Source organism: Anomaloglossus baeobatrachus, chromosome 8 (genome assembly GCF_048569485.1).
Source record: "Anomaloglossus baeobatrachus isolate aAnoBae1 chromosome 8, aAnoBae1.hap1, whole genome shotgun sequence".
Taxonomy (NCBI): Eukaryota; Metazoa; Chordata; class Amphibia; order Anura; family Aromobatidae; genus Anomaloglossus; species Anomaloglossus baeobatrachus.
In genome coordinates, this window is record NC_134360.1 from 23,579,256 (window position 1) to 23,594,222 (window position 14,967).

Consider the following 14,967-nt stretch of genomic DNA (forward strand, 5'->3'; position numbering starts at 1 on the left):
ACAGAGCAACATATTGTAATGCGCATGCACAGGGAAAGGCCAAAACGCTGGCACAAGCGCACTATAACATTTTACTCTGTCCTCAGCAGGGCAGAAAGAAGTGCGCCTGAGCTGGAGTGCGATGGGGGACACTAGATGACGTAGGATAATCATCCACGCAAAGCAGGGAAGGAGGACGGGGTCGGATCAGTACCAGGAGGTGCCCATCAAACCGCGCCATAGGAGAGTATAATAAAAGGTCTTTTTTTGGGTCTTGAAGAGCATCTTGGGGACATATATGCAGCTTACTAGAAAGATTCTGGCCGGTCTTTATATGGGGAAAACCTGGTGACGTGTTGTGTCCCCCTGTGCAGGTCTTAGGGGTACTTTGCACTCTGTGACATCACTAGCCGATTGTAGCGATGCCGAGCGCGATAGTCCCCGCCCCGTCACAGATGCGATATCTTGTGATAGCTGCCGTAGCAAACATTATCGCTACGGCAGCTTCACATGCACTCACCTGTCCTGCAACGTCGCTCTGGCCATCGACCCTCCTCCTTCCTAAGGGGGCGGGTCGTGCGGCGTCACAGCGACGTCACATGGCAGGCGGCGAATAGAAGCGGAGGGGCGGAGATGAGCGAGACGTGAACATCCCGCCCACCTCCTTCCTTCCTCATTGCAGGCGGGACGCAGGGAAGGAAATGTTCCTCGCTCCTGCGGCTTCATACACAGCGATGTGTGCTGCCGCAGGAATGAGGAACAACATCGTACCTGTCGCTGCAGCGAAATTATGAAAATGACCGACACTACACAGATCACCGATTTTCGGTGCTTTTGCGATTGTTCATCTTCTCTTCTAGGCTTTACACGTTGCGACGTCGTTACCGGCGCCGGATGTGCGTCACTTTCGATTTGACCCCGACGAGATCGCAGTAGCGCTGTCGCAACGTGCAAAGTACCCCTTATTCACCCAAATGCGGCCATGTTGGGAGTTCCTGACCATTGAAAAAGGATCAGGTTCTTAGTTTGGGTTAGAGGTCCCGGAGGTTGGAATCCCGCTGACCATATCCCAGCAATAAACCGACATTTTGATATTTCCTTCTGTCTTGTGAGCACAGCTTCTATGTGGATCTTTTAATCTCGGAGGTTACAATGACAAACAAACCCGTCTAGTCTGACCCTGCGGTCACAGCCACTCAATCCCTCTCTACTTCTTCCTAAATTAGCAAAAAGTTGTCAATATATAGAAGGGAGAATATAGCTGCAGAATTAGACTAAACTATGGTTTTTTTTGCAGTCTGTAGCTGCGGAGACAGATTTGCACAAAAGCTGTAGACACAGAATTGTGCAACATTCTCAGTCAAGACTATTTGCAAAGTTTCTGATTGTTCTCTGCTTAAAGAATCAAAAGTCAATGGTTGTGCAGAAGCGGACGGACATGAAAGTCTTCACATCAGAAGACAACGGGAACGCTATATCAGATGGCTCCGCTCATTCAGAAGAATTTCCTCCAACTCGTCCTTTCAGCGGTTCTGTTGGATTATGTGCGTTCTTACAATATGCGGCTGACATCGCGCCCGACAGCTTCAGAGACATTAAGATATGGGGATATCCGTTATCACCACCTGCCTTCAAGGGATGGTCAAGAATCAACTGAAATCCACATCACACCACTAGAGGGCAGCGTTACACAGTGACGTGAAATGTGACATTTTTCCATCAGTCGTTTTCTTTTTTTTTTTAGCAAATTTCTTTGTAAGTAATTTGCTTTGGGACATTGTATCCTGAAAGATGTGACTTTATTTTTTTCTGTCACCAGAGCTGGTTTTTGCCAAGGTAAGCTAACAGCTGAGGGTTGCCGTCCACACCGGTCTGATTTACGTCTATTTTTATTTATTTTTTGTTTATTCCCTATACATTTGCTTGCAGGGCAATTGTCATATGCTCATACCCCCATTTTGCTTTGTTTTGCAGTCCCCTAACCCTTATTACAACCATTTTACAGCACAGAAGTTTGGGTTCCCATTGGCTTATATGGGGGGTTCAGGGTCTGGGGTCAAGTTCGGATCTTTAAGCGAACTTTAAAGTCCGTCCGAACCCAGCGAACCTGAACTTCAACAGGTCCACTCATCTCTATTTATATTCTGATAAATCGGGCTTTTATGAATGTGTTTCTTTTATTGCTTTATTTTTTAATGGGGTAAAAGGGGGATAGTTTGAACTTTTGTTTAAATTTTTTTTTCAAAACTTTTTACTGTATCGGTTAGTTCCTTTAGGGAACTTCAAAGCTGCGATCGTCTGATCGCTTGTGCTATACATCGTCTGATCGCTTGTGCTATACATCGTCTGATCGCTTCTGCTATACATCGTCTGATCGCTTCTGCTATACATCGTCTGATCGCTTCTGCTATACATCGTCTGATCGCTTCTGCTATACATCGTCTGATCGCTTGTGCTATACATCGTCTGATCGCTTGTGCTATACATCGTCTGATCGCTTGTGCTATACATCGTCTGATCGGTTCTGCTATACATCGTCTGATCGCTTCTGCTATACATCGTCTGATCGCTTCTGCTATACATCGTCTGATCGCTTCTGCTATACATCGTCTGATCGCTTGTGCTATACATCGTCTGATCGCTTGTGCTATACATCGTCTGATCGCTTGTGCTATACATCGTCTGATCGCTTGTGCTATACATCGTCTGATCGCTTGTGCTATACATCGTCTGATCGCTTGTGCTATACATCGTCTGATCGCTTGTGCTATACATCGTCTGATCGCTTGTGCTATACATCGTCTGATCGCTTGTGCTATACATCGTCTGATCGCTTCTGCTATACATCGTCTGATCGCTCCTGCTATACATCGTCTGATCGCTTGTGCTATACATCGTCTGATCGCTCCTGCTATACATCGTCTGATCGCTCCTGCTATACATCGTCTGATCGCTTGTGCTATACATCGTCTGATCGCTTGTGCTATACATCGTCTGATCGCTTGTGCTATACATCGTCTGATCGCTTGTGCTATACATCGTCTGATCGCTTGTGCTATACATCGTCTGATCGCTTGTGCTATACATCGTCTGATCGCTTGTGCTATACATCGTCTGATCGCTTGTGCTATACATCGCCTGATCGCTTGTGCTATACATCGTCTGATCGCTTGTGCTATACATCATGTGATCGCTTCTGCTATACATCGTCTGATCTTTTGTGCTATACATCGTCTGATCGCTTCTGCTATACATCGTCTGATCGCTTGTGCTATACATCGTCTGATCTTTTGTGCTATACATCGTCTGATCGCTTCTGCTATACATCGTCTGATCGCTTGTGCTATACATCGTGCGATCGCTTGTGCTATACATCGTCTGATCGCTTGTGCTATACATCGTCTGATCGCTTCTGCTATACATCGTCTGATCGCTCCTGCTATACATCGTCTGATCGCTTCTGCTATACATCGTCTGATCGCTTGTGCTATACATCGTCTGATCGCTTCTGCTATACATCGTCTGATCGCTTGTGCTATACATCGTCTGATCGCTTGTGCTATACATCGTCTGATCGCTTCTGCTATACATCGTCTGATCGCTTGTGCTATACATCGTCTGATCGCTTGTGCTATACATCGTCTGATCGCTTGTGCTATACATCGTCTGATCGCTTGTGCTATACATCGTCTGATCGCTTGTGCTATACATCGTCTGATCGCTTGTGCTATACATCGTCTGATCGCTTGTGCTATACATCGTCTGATCGCTTGTGCTATACATCGTCTGATCGCTTCTGCTATACATCGTCTGATCGCTTGTGCTATACATCATGTGATCGCTTCTGCTATACATCGTCTGATCTTTTGTGCTATACATCGTCTGATCGCTTCTGCTATACATCGTCTGATCGCTTGTGCTATACATCGTGCGATCGCTTGTGCTATACATCGTCTGATCGCTTGTGCTATACATCGTCTGATCGCTTGTGCTATACATCGTCTGATCGCTTGTGCTATACATCGTCTGATCGCTTGTGCTATACATCGTCTGATCGCTTGTGCTATACATCGTCTGATCGCTTCTGCTATACATCGTCTGATCGCTTCTGCTATACATCGTCTGATCGCTTGTGCTATACATCGTCTGATCGCTTCTGCTATACATCGTCTGATCGCTTGTGCTATACATCGTCTGATCGCTTGTGCTATACATCGTCTGATCGCTTGTGCTATACATCGTCTGATCGCTTCTGCTATACATCGTCTGATCGCTTGTGCTATACATCATGTGATTGCTTCTGCTATACATCGTCTGATCTTTTGTGCTATACATCGTCTGATCGCTTCTGCTATACATCGTCTGATCGCTTGTGCTATACATCGTGCGATCGCTTGTGCTATACATCGTCTCATCGCTTGTGCTATACATCGTCTCATCGCTTGTGCTATACATCGTCTGATCGCTCCTGCTATACATCGTCTGATCGCTTCTGCTATACATCGTCTGATCGCTTCTGCTATACATAGTAGTGCATCAGCACTGCTGTGTATAGCAAAATTACAGTGTCCTATGAACGCCCGCAAAACACTGGCTTTCACAGGAGAATTGTCATGTATACCCCTTTCACATGTAAAACTCCATGGAATAAATGGTGCTATAATAATAAATAATAATAATAATAATAATAATAAGCAAGGGGGTTCTCAGCAAACCTCTGACTGTCATGGCAACCCATCAGTGTCCCGCGCATGCTGCACATAGAGTATATAGAATGGTGTGCCTGCCTGCTGGTGTGTCTCAGAGATTGACAGCGGCATTAAATATGTTAACAGCCAAGGAGCGGAGAATAATTCAACCATCATCTCCCGGGGAAGATGCAGGCTTGGTATTAGAGCCTGTATCAAAGGTAGGGACGTGACATATGGAGTAAAGACATACAAATAGGGAGCTTAGATTGTAAGCCCCAATGGGGAAGGTGTTGCTGATGTATGTAAAGTGCTGTAGAATATGTTAGTGCTCTATAAAAATCTAGTTTATTTATTTAAAGGGAACCTGTCACCGGATGTTTATAATACTCACCTAACGGTCGGTGCGGTGTAGATTGGTCGGATGGGTGTCTCTGTTCTCCGGGTCCCGCACCTCCTCTTTTGGCCATCTTTGTCCTCCATCTCAAGCTAGTGTGTCTTTGTTATCTACACTAGTCGACATTGAGGTCCTACAATACTTTGATCTACATCAAAGTGTCCCTGCGCAGGACCTCAATGTCGGCTAGTGTGGATAACGTAGAACTCGTTAGCTTCAGAAGGAGGACAAAGATGGCTGAAAGAGGAGACGCGGACCCGTAGAATGGAGACACCCATCCGACCAGTCTGCTCCGCACCGACCGTCAGGTGAGTATTATAAACATCCGGTGACAGGTTCCCTTTAAATGTATGTTATGTTGGGAAAGGGATAAGATTCCTGGCTGCCATTGCCACTCGCTTCCATCCTACAATCAGCTTATTGGGGAGGCAGAGACCATTGCCGCAGACCGTCAGATATGTACGTGACGCTAAGAGATGGATGTATGTGCAGACACTTACTTTCTAGCGTCTGTTGCAGCTCATGGATGGTGCTGAGCAGAACATGGAACTGTTTCCTCCTTAACTCCAGCTGCAAAAGAGAAGGAAGGAAAATGTCAGCGCACGTGTCTATAATATAACATTTCTACCTGACGCTCCCCTGGAGGCAGAGATGAAATAATAGGCCCGATTCATGTTACTTCTCCAGACCAAAACCAGAAGGGTTCACATTTTAAAGGGCGTCTCTCACCACCAAAATGTCAATCAAGCCGCGTAAACATTTATATAAGTGACTTAGCCCCTATATAAATCATATCAGGCAAGTAACATGTGCCATAATATGTTACTAAAGAAGGGAATTTTATTTACTTACCGTAAATTCCTTTTCTTCTAGCTCCAATTGGGAGACCCAGACAATTGGGTGTATAGCTTCTGCCTCCGGAGGCCACACAAAGTATTACACTTAAAAGTGTAAAGCCCCTCCCCTTCTGCCTATACACCCCCCGTGCATCACGGGCTCCTCAGTTTTGGTGCAAAAGCAAGAAGGAGGAAAAATTATAAATTGGTTTAAAGTAAATTCAATCCGAAGGAATTTCGGAGAACTGAAACCATTCAACATGAACAACATGTGTACACAAAGAACAACAGCCCGAAGGGAACAGGGGCGGGTGCTGGGTCTCCCAATTGGAGCTAGAAGAAAAGGAATTTACGGTAAGTAAACAAAATTCCCTTCTTCTTTGTCGCTCCATTGGGAGACCCAGACAATTGGGACGTCCAAAAGCAGTCCCTGGGTGGGTAAAATAATACCTCGTAATAGAGCCGTAAAACGGCCCCTTCCTACAGGTGTGCTGGTTCCATATAAGGTTAGATTGTTTTATTGTTAAAATATTTTTTATAGTAAAATATACAATTCTCCTGTTGGTTAAATCAATACAACGCGTTTCAGCATTACATCAATGCTTTCCTCAGGCTACCTGAGGAAAGCATTGATGTAATGCTGAAACGCGTTGTATTGATTTAACCAACAGGAGAATTGTATATTTTACTATAAAAAATATTTTAACAATAAAACAATCTAACCTTATATGGAACCAGTGCATTATCAGCGCTCGTAAGACCGATATTTCACCTTTTCACCATAAGCTCAATCCCCTAGAGGGAATCGGTCAGAGCAGCAGAAAGACACAGGTATCCACTCCAAAACGGAACCTTCAGCTGGAGAGCGGAGGATCGTTGCAGACTCCAAGACCCTTAGTGCCGGGGAAACCAGGAGGAACCAGCGGTCCTGAGTCCGGACATTTCCACTAAAGACTACAACCTAACAGCATTGATATAAAGGATCCAAACTTCCATCCATCCAGAGGATCTAAAAAGCCAACACCGAGGTTGTGCGAGGGCGCACAACCTCACCAGGTGAGCAAATTCAAACTCTCCTTAATTTAACCCTAGACCATCGGGTACTTGTCATATGCGCTATATATATTTTTTTACAGCCTTCCTACAGGTGGGCAACCGCCGCCTGAAGGACTCGCCTACCTAGGCTGGCATCTGCCGAAGCATAGGTATGCACCTGATAGTGTTTCGTGAAAGTGTGCAGGCTCGACCAGGTAGCAGCCTGACACACCTGCTGAGCCGTAGCCTGGTGCCGCAAAGCCCAGGACGCGCTCACGGCTCTGGTAGAATGGGCCTTGAGCCCTGAGGGAACCGGAAGCCCAGAAGATCGGTAAGCTTCGAGAATTGGTTCCTTGATCCACCGAGCCAGGGTTGATTTGGAAGCCTGTGACCCTTTACGCTGGCCAGCGACAAGGACAAAGAGTGCATCCGAGCGGCGCAGGGGCGCCGTACGAGAAATGTAGAGTCTGAGTGCTCTCACCAGATCTAACAAGTGCAAATCCCTTTCACATTGGTGAACTGGATGAGGACAAAAAGAGGGTAAGGAGATATCCTCAATTGAGATGAAAGGGGGATACCACCTTGGGGAGGAATTCCGGAACCGGACGCAGAACCACCTTGTCCTGGTGAAACACCAGGAAAGGGGCTTTGCATGACAGCGCTGCTAGCTCAGACACTCTCCGAAGTGATGTGACTGCTACTAGGAAGACCACTTTCTGCGAAAGGCGTGAGAGAGAAATATCCTTCATTGGCTCGAAAGGTGGTTTCTGAAGAGCCATCAGCACCCTGTTCAGATCCCAGGGTTCTAACGGCCGCTTGTAAGGAGGGACTATGTGACAAACCCCCTGCAGGAACGTGCGTACCTGTGGAAGTCTGGCTAGGCGCTTCTGAAAAAACACAGAGAGCGCTGAGACTTGTCCCTTAAGGGAGCCGAGCGACAAACCTTTTTCCAATCTGGATTGAAGGAAGGAAAGAAAAGTGGGCAAGGCAAATGGCCAGGGAGAAAAACCCTGATCAGAGCACAAAGATAAGAATATCCTCCACGTCCTGTGGTAGATCTTGGCGGACGTTGGTTTCCTAGCCTGTCTCATAGTGGCAATGACCTCTTGAGATAACCCTGAAGACGCTAGGATCCAGGACTCAATGGCCACACAGTCAGGTTGAGGGCCGCAGAATTCAGATGGAAAAACGGCCCTTGAGACAGCAAGTCTGGTCGGTCTGGTAGTGCCCACGGTTGGCCCACCGTGAGATGCCACAGATCCGGGTACCACGACCTCCTCGGCCAGTCTGGAGCGACGAGGATGGCGCGGTGGCAGTCGGACCTGATCTTGCGTAACACTCTGGGCAACAGTGCCAGAGGAGGAAACACATAAGGGAGTTGAAACTGCGACCAATCCTGAACTAAGGCGTCTGCCGCCAGAGCTCTGTGTTCTTGAGACCGTGCCATGAACGTCGGGACCTTGTTGTTGTGCCGGGACGCCATTAGGTCGACGTCCGGCATCCCCCAGCGGCAACAGATCTCCTGAAACACGTCCGGGTGAAGGGACCATTCCCCAGCGTCCATGCCCTGGCGACTGAGAAAGTCTGCTTCCCAGTTTTCCACGCCCGGGATGTGAACTGCGGATATGGTGGAGGCTGTGGCTTCCACCCATAGCAGAATCCGCCGGACTTCCTGGAAGGCTTGCCGACTGCGTGTTCCGCCTTGGTGGTTGATGTATGCCACCGCTGTGGAATTGTCCGACTGAATTCGGATCTGCTTGCCTTCCAACCACGGCTGGAACGCCTTTAGGGCAAGATACACTGCCCTTATCTCCAGAACATTGATCTGAAGGGAGGACTCTGGCTGAGTCCAGGTACCCTGAGAAAGACCGCTCCCCACCCTGACAGGCTCGCGTCCGTCGTGACCACAGCCCAGGATGGGGGCAGGAAGGATTTCCCCTTCGACAGAGAAGTGGGAAGAAGCCACCACTGAAGGGAAGCCCAAGATATGTCAGTGATTGGGCCGTGTCGATTGATGCTAGGAAATCTCCTTGGGACATTGAGGCGATGACGGAGCGGAGCGATTCCATCCGGAACCGCCTGGTTTTTACGTGTTTGTTGAGCAGTTTTAGGTCCAGAACAGGACGGAAGGATCCGTCCTTTTTCGGCACCAAGAACAAGTTGGAGTAAAAACCTTGACCCTGTTGCTGAAAAGGAACAGGGATCACCACTCCTTCTGCCTTCAGAGTGCACACCGCCTGCAGAAGAGCATCGGCTCGCTCGGGGGGCGGAGATGTTCTGAAGAATCGAGTCGGAGGACGAGAGCTGAACTCTATCCTGTAACCGTGAGACAGAATGTCTCTCACCCAACGGTCTTTTACCTGTGGCAGCCAGGCGTCGCAAAAGCGGGAAAGCCTGCCACCGACCGAGGATGCGGTGTGAGGAGGCCGAAAGTCATGAGGAGGCCGCTTTGGGAGCGGTTCCTCCGGCGGTCTTTTTAGGACGTGACTTAGACCGCCATGAATCGGAGTTCCTCTGATCCTTCTGAGGCCTTTTGGACAAGGAGAATTGAGACCTGCCCGCGGACCGAAAGGACCGAAACCTGGATTGTACCTTCCGTTGTTGAGGTCTGTTTGGTTTGGACTGGGGTAAGGATGAGTCCTTTCCCTTGGATTGTTTAATGATTTCATCCAATCGCTCACCAAACAGGCGGTCGCCAGAAAATGGCAAACCGGTTAAGAACTTTTTGGAAGCAGAGTCTGCCTTCCATTCCCGTAACACCATGGCCCTGCGGACTGCCACCGAATTGGCGGATGCTACCGCCGTACGGCTCGCAGAGTCCAGAACAGCATTAATGGCGTAGGACGCAAACGCCGACGCCTGAGAGGTTAAGGACACCACTTGCGGAGCAGACGTACGTGTGACTGCATTAATCTGCGCATGACAAGCTGAGATAGCTTGGAGTGCCCATACGGCTGCGAATGCTGGAGCAAAAGACGCGCCGATAGCTTCGTAGATGGATTTCAACCAGAGCTCCATCTGTCTGTCAGTGGCATCTTTGAGTGAAGCCCCATCTTCCACTGCAACTATGGATCTAGCCGCCAGTCTGGAGACAGGAGGGTCCACCTTGGGACACTGAGCCCAGCCCTTGACAACGTCAGGGGGGAAGGGGTAACGTGTATCCTTAAGGCGCTTGGAAAAACGCTTATCTGGACAAGCTCGGTGTTTCTGGACTGCCTCTCTGAAGTCAGAGTGATCCAGAAACGTGCTCATTGTACGCTTGGGAAACCTGAAACGGAATTTCTCCTGCTGAGAAGCTGACTCCTCAATTGGAGGAGCTGGGGGAGAAAGATCCAACACCTGATTGATGGACGCTATAAGGTCATTCACTATGGCGTCACCTTCAGGTGTATCTAGGTTGAGAGCGGCCTCAGGATCAGAATCCTGATCTGCTACCTCCGCTTCATCATCCAGAGAGTCCTCCTGCTGAGACCCTGAACAGTGTGATGAAGTCGAGGGAATTTCCCAGCGAGCCCGCTTAGGCGACCTGGGACTGCGGTCCGTGTCAGAGACCTCACCCTGGGACCTATGGGTCACCCCAGGAGCACTTTGCTGCTCCAACTGAGGGGGGCCTGGGGTCAATGATTCAACAGTGCCCCTGGCCTGAGTTACCGGTCTGGACTGCAAGGCTTCTAGTATCTTAGCAGACCATTTATCCATACTCTCAGCAAGTTTGTCAGCAAATACTGCAAACTCCGTCCCTGTCACCTGGACAGTGGTAGCAGGTGGCTCCACCTGGGCCACCAGTAGCAGAGGCTCCGGCTGAGTAAGTGCCACAGGGGCCGAGCATTGCACACAATGAGGGTCGGTGGAACCTGCCGGTAGTAGAGCCGCACATGAGGTACAGGTTGCAAAGTAAGCCTGTGCTTTGGCACCCTTGCTTTTTGCGGACGACATGCTGTTGTCTCCTCTGAGTACAATCCAGGAGGGTATATAGCCACAAATCAACAGTGCGACCGTACAGAGTAACTGTATAGCATATAAGCATATATATATAAGTACACTTCGGCACTCAGTGGGGCCAGCACCTTAGGTGCTGCTTACCGACCGCTCAAAGCGGTTGTGTGATCACCAGAATCCCTGCCTGGGTCTCCCAGAGCCGTGTTGTCTCTCCTCTCCAGCGTTAGAAGTGCTGACAGGAATGGCTGCCGGCGTTCTGTGAAGAGGAGGGGGCCGTGGGCGTGTCCTAGAAAGTGCGGGAATCTGGTGCCCCACTGAGCTGAGTGAGGGGGGAGGAGGATACAAAGTATGCTCCAGCCCTCAGCGCTGACGTCCTGTGCAGCGTCCCGCCCTTCCCCTGACTGGCAGGCCTGGGGGCGGGAATATGCGATACTAGGCCGCAAAAGCCGGGGACTAAAGTTATAAGCGCGGCCGGCAAATAAGCGCGGTCGGCGCGGTAGTCCCCCGGCGCACTAACACACCCAGCAGTGCTGCAGTGTGTATGGCACAAGCGCTCCATGCGCGGTCCCCCAAGGGGACACAGAGTACCTCACAGTAGCAGGGCCTTGTCCCTGAAGATACCCAGCTCCTGTCCAGCAGATTCCCCAGGGGCTGCGGAGGGAGCACGGTCCCAGTGCCTGGAGACCGATTAGGATCCCACTTCACCCAGAGCCCTTAAGGGATGGGGAAGGAAAACAGCATGTGGCTCCTGCCTATGTACCCGCAATGGGTACCTCAACCTTAACAACACCGCCGACCAGAGTGGGGTGAGAAGGGAGCATGCTGGGGGCCCTGTTATGGGCCCTCTTTTCTTCCATCCGACCTAGTCAGCAGCTGCTGCTGACTAAGATGTGGAGCTATGCGTGCATGTGTGCCTCCTTCGCACAAAGTATAAAAACTGAGGAGCCCGTGATGCACGGGGGGGTGTATAGGCAGAAGGGGAGGGGCTTTACACTTTTAAGTGTAATACTTTGTGTGGCCTCCGGAGGCAGAAGCTATACACCCAATTGTCTGGGTCTCCCAATGGAGCGACAAAGAAAATTGACTTTATTTCACATGCAGATCGGGGCGCTGCGGTGCGTTGGCCTATGTCTTGGTGCACATAATGCCCTCCTACTTGGATGAAGGGAATTTTGTTTACTTACCGTAAATTCCTTTTCTTCTAGCTCCTATTGGGAGACCCAGACAATTGGGTGTATAGCTTCTGCCTCCGGAGGCCACACAAAGTATTACACTTAAAAGTGTAAACCCCTCCCCTCTGCCTATACATCCCCCCGTGCATCACGGGCTCCTCAGTTTTGGTGCAAAAGCAGGAAGGAGGAAACTTATAAATTGGTCTAAGGTAAATTCAATCCGAAGGATGTTCGGAGAACTGAAAACCATGAACCAAGAACAATTCAACATGAACAACATGTGTACACAAAAGAACAACAGCCCGAAGGGAACAGGGGCGGGTGCTGGGTCTCCCAATAGGAGCTAGAAGAAAAGGAATTTACGGTAAGTAAACAAAATTCCCTTCTTCTTTGTCGCTGCATTGGGAGACCCAGACAATTGGGACGTCCAAAAGCAGTCCCTGGGTGGGTAAAAGAATACCTCGATAAAAGAGCCGTAAAACGGCCCCTTCCTACAGGTGGGCAACTGCCGCCTGAAGGACTCGCCTACCTAGGCTGGCATCTGCCGAAGCGTAGGTATGCACCTGATAGTGTTTCGTGAAAGTGTGCAGACTCGACCAGGTAGCCGCCTGACACACCTGCTGAGCCGTAGCCTGGTGCCGCAATGCCCAGGACGCACCCACGGCTCTAGTAGAATGGGCTTTCAGCCCTGAAGGAACCGGAAGCCCAGAAGAACGGTAGGCTTCAAGAATTGGTTCCTTGATCCACCGAGCCAAGGTTGACTTGGAAGCCTGCGACCCTTTACGCTGGCCAGCGACAAGAACAAAAAGCGCGTCCGAGCGGCGCAGGGGCGCCGTACGAGAAATGTAGAGTCTGAGTGCTCTGACAAGGTCCAACAAGTGCAAATCCTTTTCACATTGGTGAACTGGATGAGGGCAAAAAGAAGGTAAGGAGATATCCTGATTGAGATGAAAAGGGGATACCACCTTAGGGAGAAATTCCGGAACCGGACGCAGAACCACCTTGTCCTGGTGAAACACCAGGAAGGGGGCTTTGCATGAGAGTGCAGCTAGCTCAGACACTCTCCGAAGTGATGTGACTGCCACTAGGAAGACCACCTTCTGCGAAAGGCGTGAAAGAGAAATATCCCTCATTGGCTCGAAAGGCGGTTTCTGAAGGGCCGTTAGCACCCTGTTCAGATCCCAGGTTTCTAGCGGACGCTTGTAAGGAGGGACTAAGTGGCAAACCCCCTGCAGGAACGTGCGTACCTGCGGAAGCCTGGCTAGACGCTTTTGAAAAAACACAGAGAGCGCCGAGACTTGTCCCTTAAGAGAGCCGAGAGACAAACCCTTTTCCATTCCGGATTGAAGGAAGGATAGAAAAGTGGGCAAGGCAAATGGCCAGGGAGTAAAACCCTGATCAGAGCACCAGGATAAGAAGATCCTCCACGTCCTGTGGTAGATCTTGGCGGACGTTGGCTTCCTGGCCTGTCTCATAGTGGCAATGACCTCTTGAGATAACCCTGAAGACGCTAGGATCCAGGACTCAATGGCCACACAGTCAGGTTGAGGGCCGCAGAATTCAGATGGAAAAATGGCCCTTGAGACAGCAAGTCTGGTCGGTCTGGTAGTGCCCACGGTTGACCCACCGTGAGATGCCACAGATCCGGGTACCACGACCTCCTCGGCCAGTCTGGGGCGATGAGGATGGCGCGGCGGCAGTAGGACCTGATCTTGCGTAACACTCTGGGCAGCAGTGCCAGAGGAGGAAATACATAAGGCAGTCGAAACTGCGACCAATCCTGAACTAATGCGTCTGCCGCCAGAGCTCTGTGATCTTGAGACCGTGCCATGAATGCCGGGACCTTGTTGTTGTGCCGGGACGCCATTAGGTCGACGTCCGGCATCCCCCAGCGGCAACAGATCTCTTGAAACACGTCCGAGTGAAGAGACCATTCCCCCGCGTCCATGCCCTGGCGACTGAGAAAGTCTGCTTCCCAGTTTTCTACGCCCGGGATGTGAACTGCGGAGATGGTGGAGGCTGTGGCTTCCACCCACAGCAGAATCCGCCGGACTTCCTGGAAGGCTTGCCGACTGCGTGTGCCGCCTTGGTGGTTGATGTATGCCACCGCCGTGGCGTTGTCCGACTGAATTCGGATCTGCCTGCCTTCCAGCCACGGCTGGAACGCTCTTAGGGCTAGATACACTGCCCTTATCTCCAGAACATTGATCTGAAGGGAGGACTCTGGCTGAGTCCAGGTACCCTGAGCCCTGTGGTGGAGGAAGACCGCTCCCCACCCTGACAGACTTGCGTCCGTCGTGACCACAGCCCAGGATGGGGGCAGGAATGATTTCCCCTTCGACAAAGAAGTGGGAAGAAGCCACCACTGAAGGGAGGCCTTGGCTGCTCGAGAAAGGGAGACGTTCCTGTCGAGGGACGTCGACTTCCTGTCCCATTTGCGGAGAATGTCCCATTGAAGTGGACGCAGATGAAACTGCGCAAATGGAACTGCCTCCATTGCTGCCACCATCTTCCCTAGGAAGTGCATGAGGCGCCTCAAGGGGTGCGACTGAGCTCGAAGGAGAGATTGCACCCCTGTCCGTAGTGAACGCTGTTTGTCCAGTGGAAGTTTCACTATCGCTGAGAGAGTATGAAACTCCATCCCGAGATATGTCAGCGATTGGGTCGGTGTCAATTTTGACTTTGGGAAATTGATGATCCACCCGAATCTCTGGAGAGTCTCCAGAGCAATGTTCAGGCTGTGTTGGCATGCCACCCGAGAGGGGGCCTTGACAAGAAGATCGTCTAAGTAAGGGATCACCGAGTGTCCCTGAGAGTGTAGGACTGCTACCACTGTTGCCATGACCTTGGTGAAGACCCGTGGGGCTGTCGCCAGGCCGAAAGGCAGTGCCACAAACTGAAGGTGTTCGTCCCCGATGGCG

General features: G+C 50.3%; 1 protein-coding gene across 1 annotated transcript in view; it reads right to left on the reverse strand.

Annotated features, from left to right (window-relative positions):
- Positions 1 to 14,967, reverse strand: part of THOC7 (THO complex subunit 7) — a 37,770-nt gene that overhangs the window by 1,008 nt on the left and 21,795 nt on the right. The window contains exon 7 of the mRNA XM_075321371.1: positions 5,565 to 5,634. Within this exon, the coding sequence (XP_075177486.1) occupies positions 5,565 to 5,634 (70 nt within the window). The remainder of the gene's footprint in view (positions 1 to 5,564; positions 5,635 to 14,967) is intronic.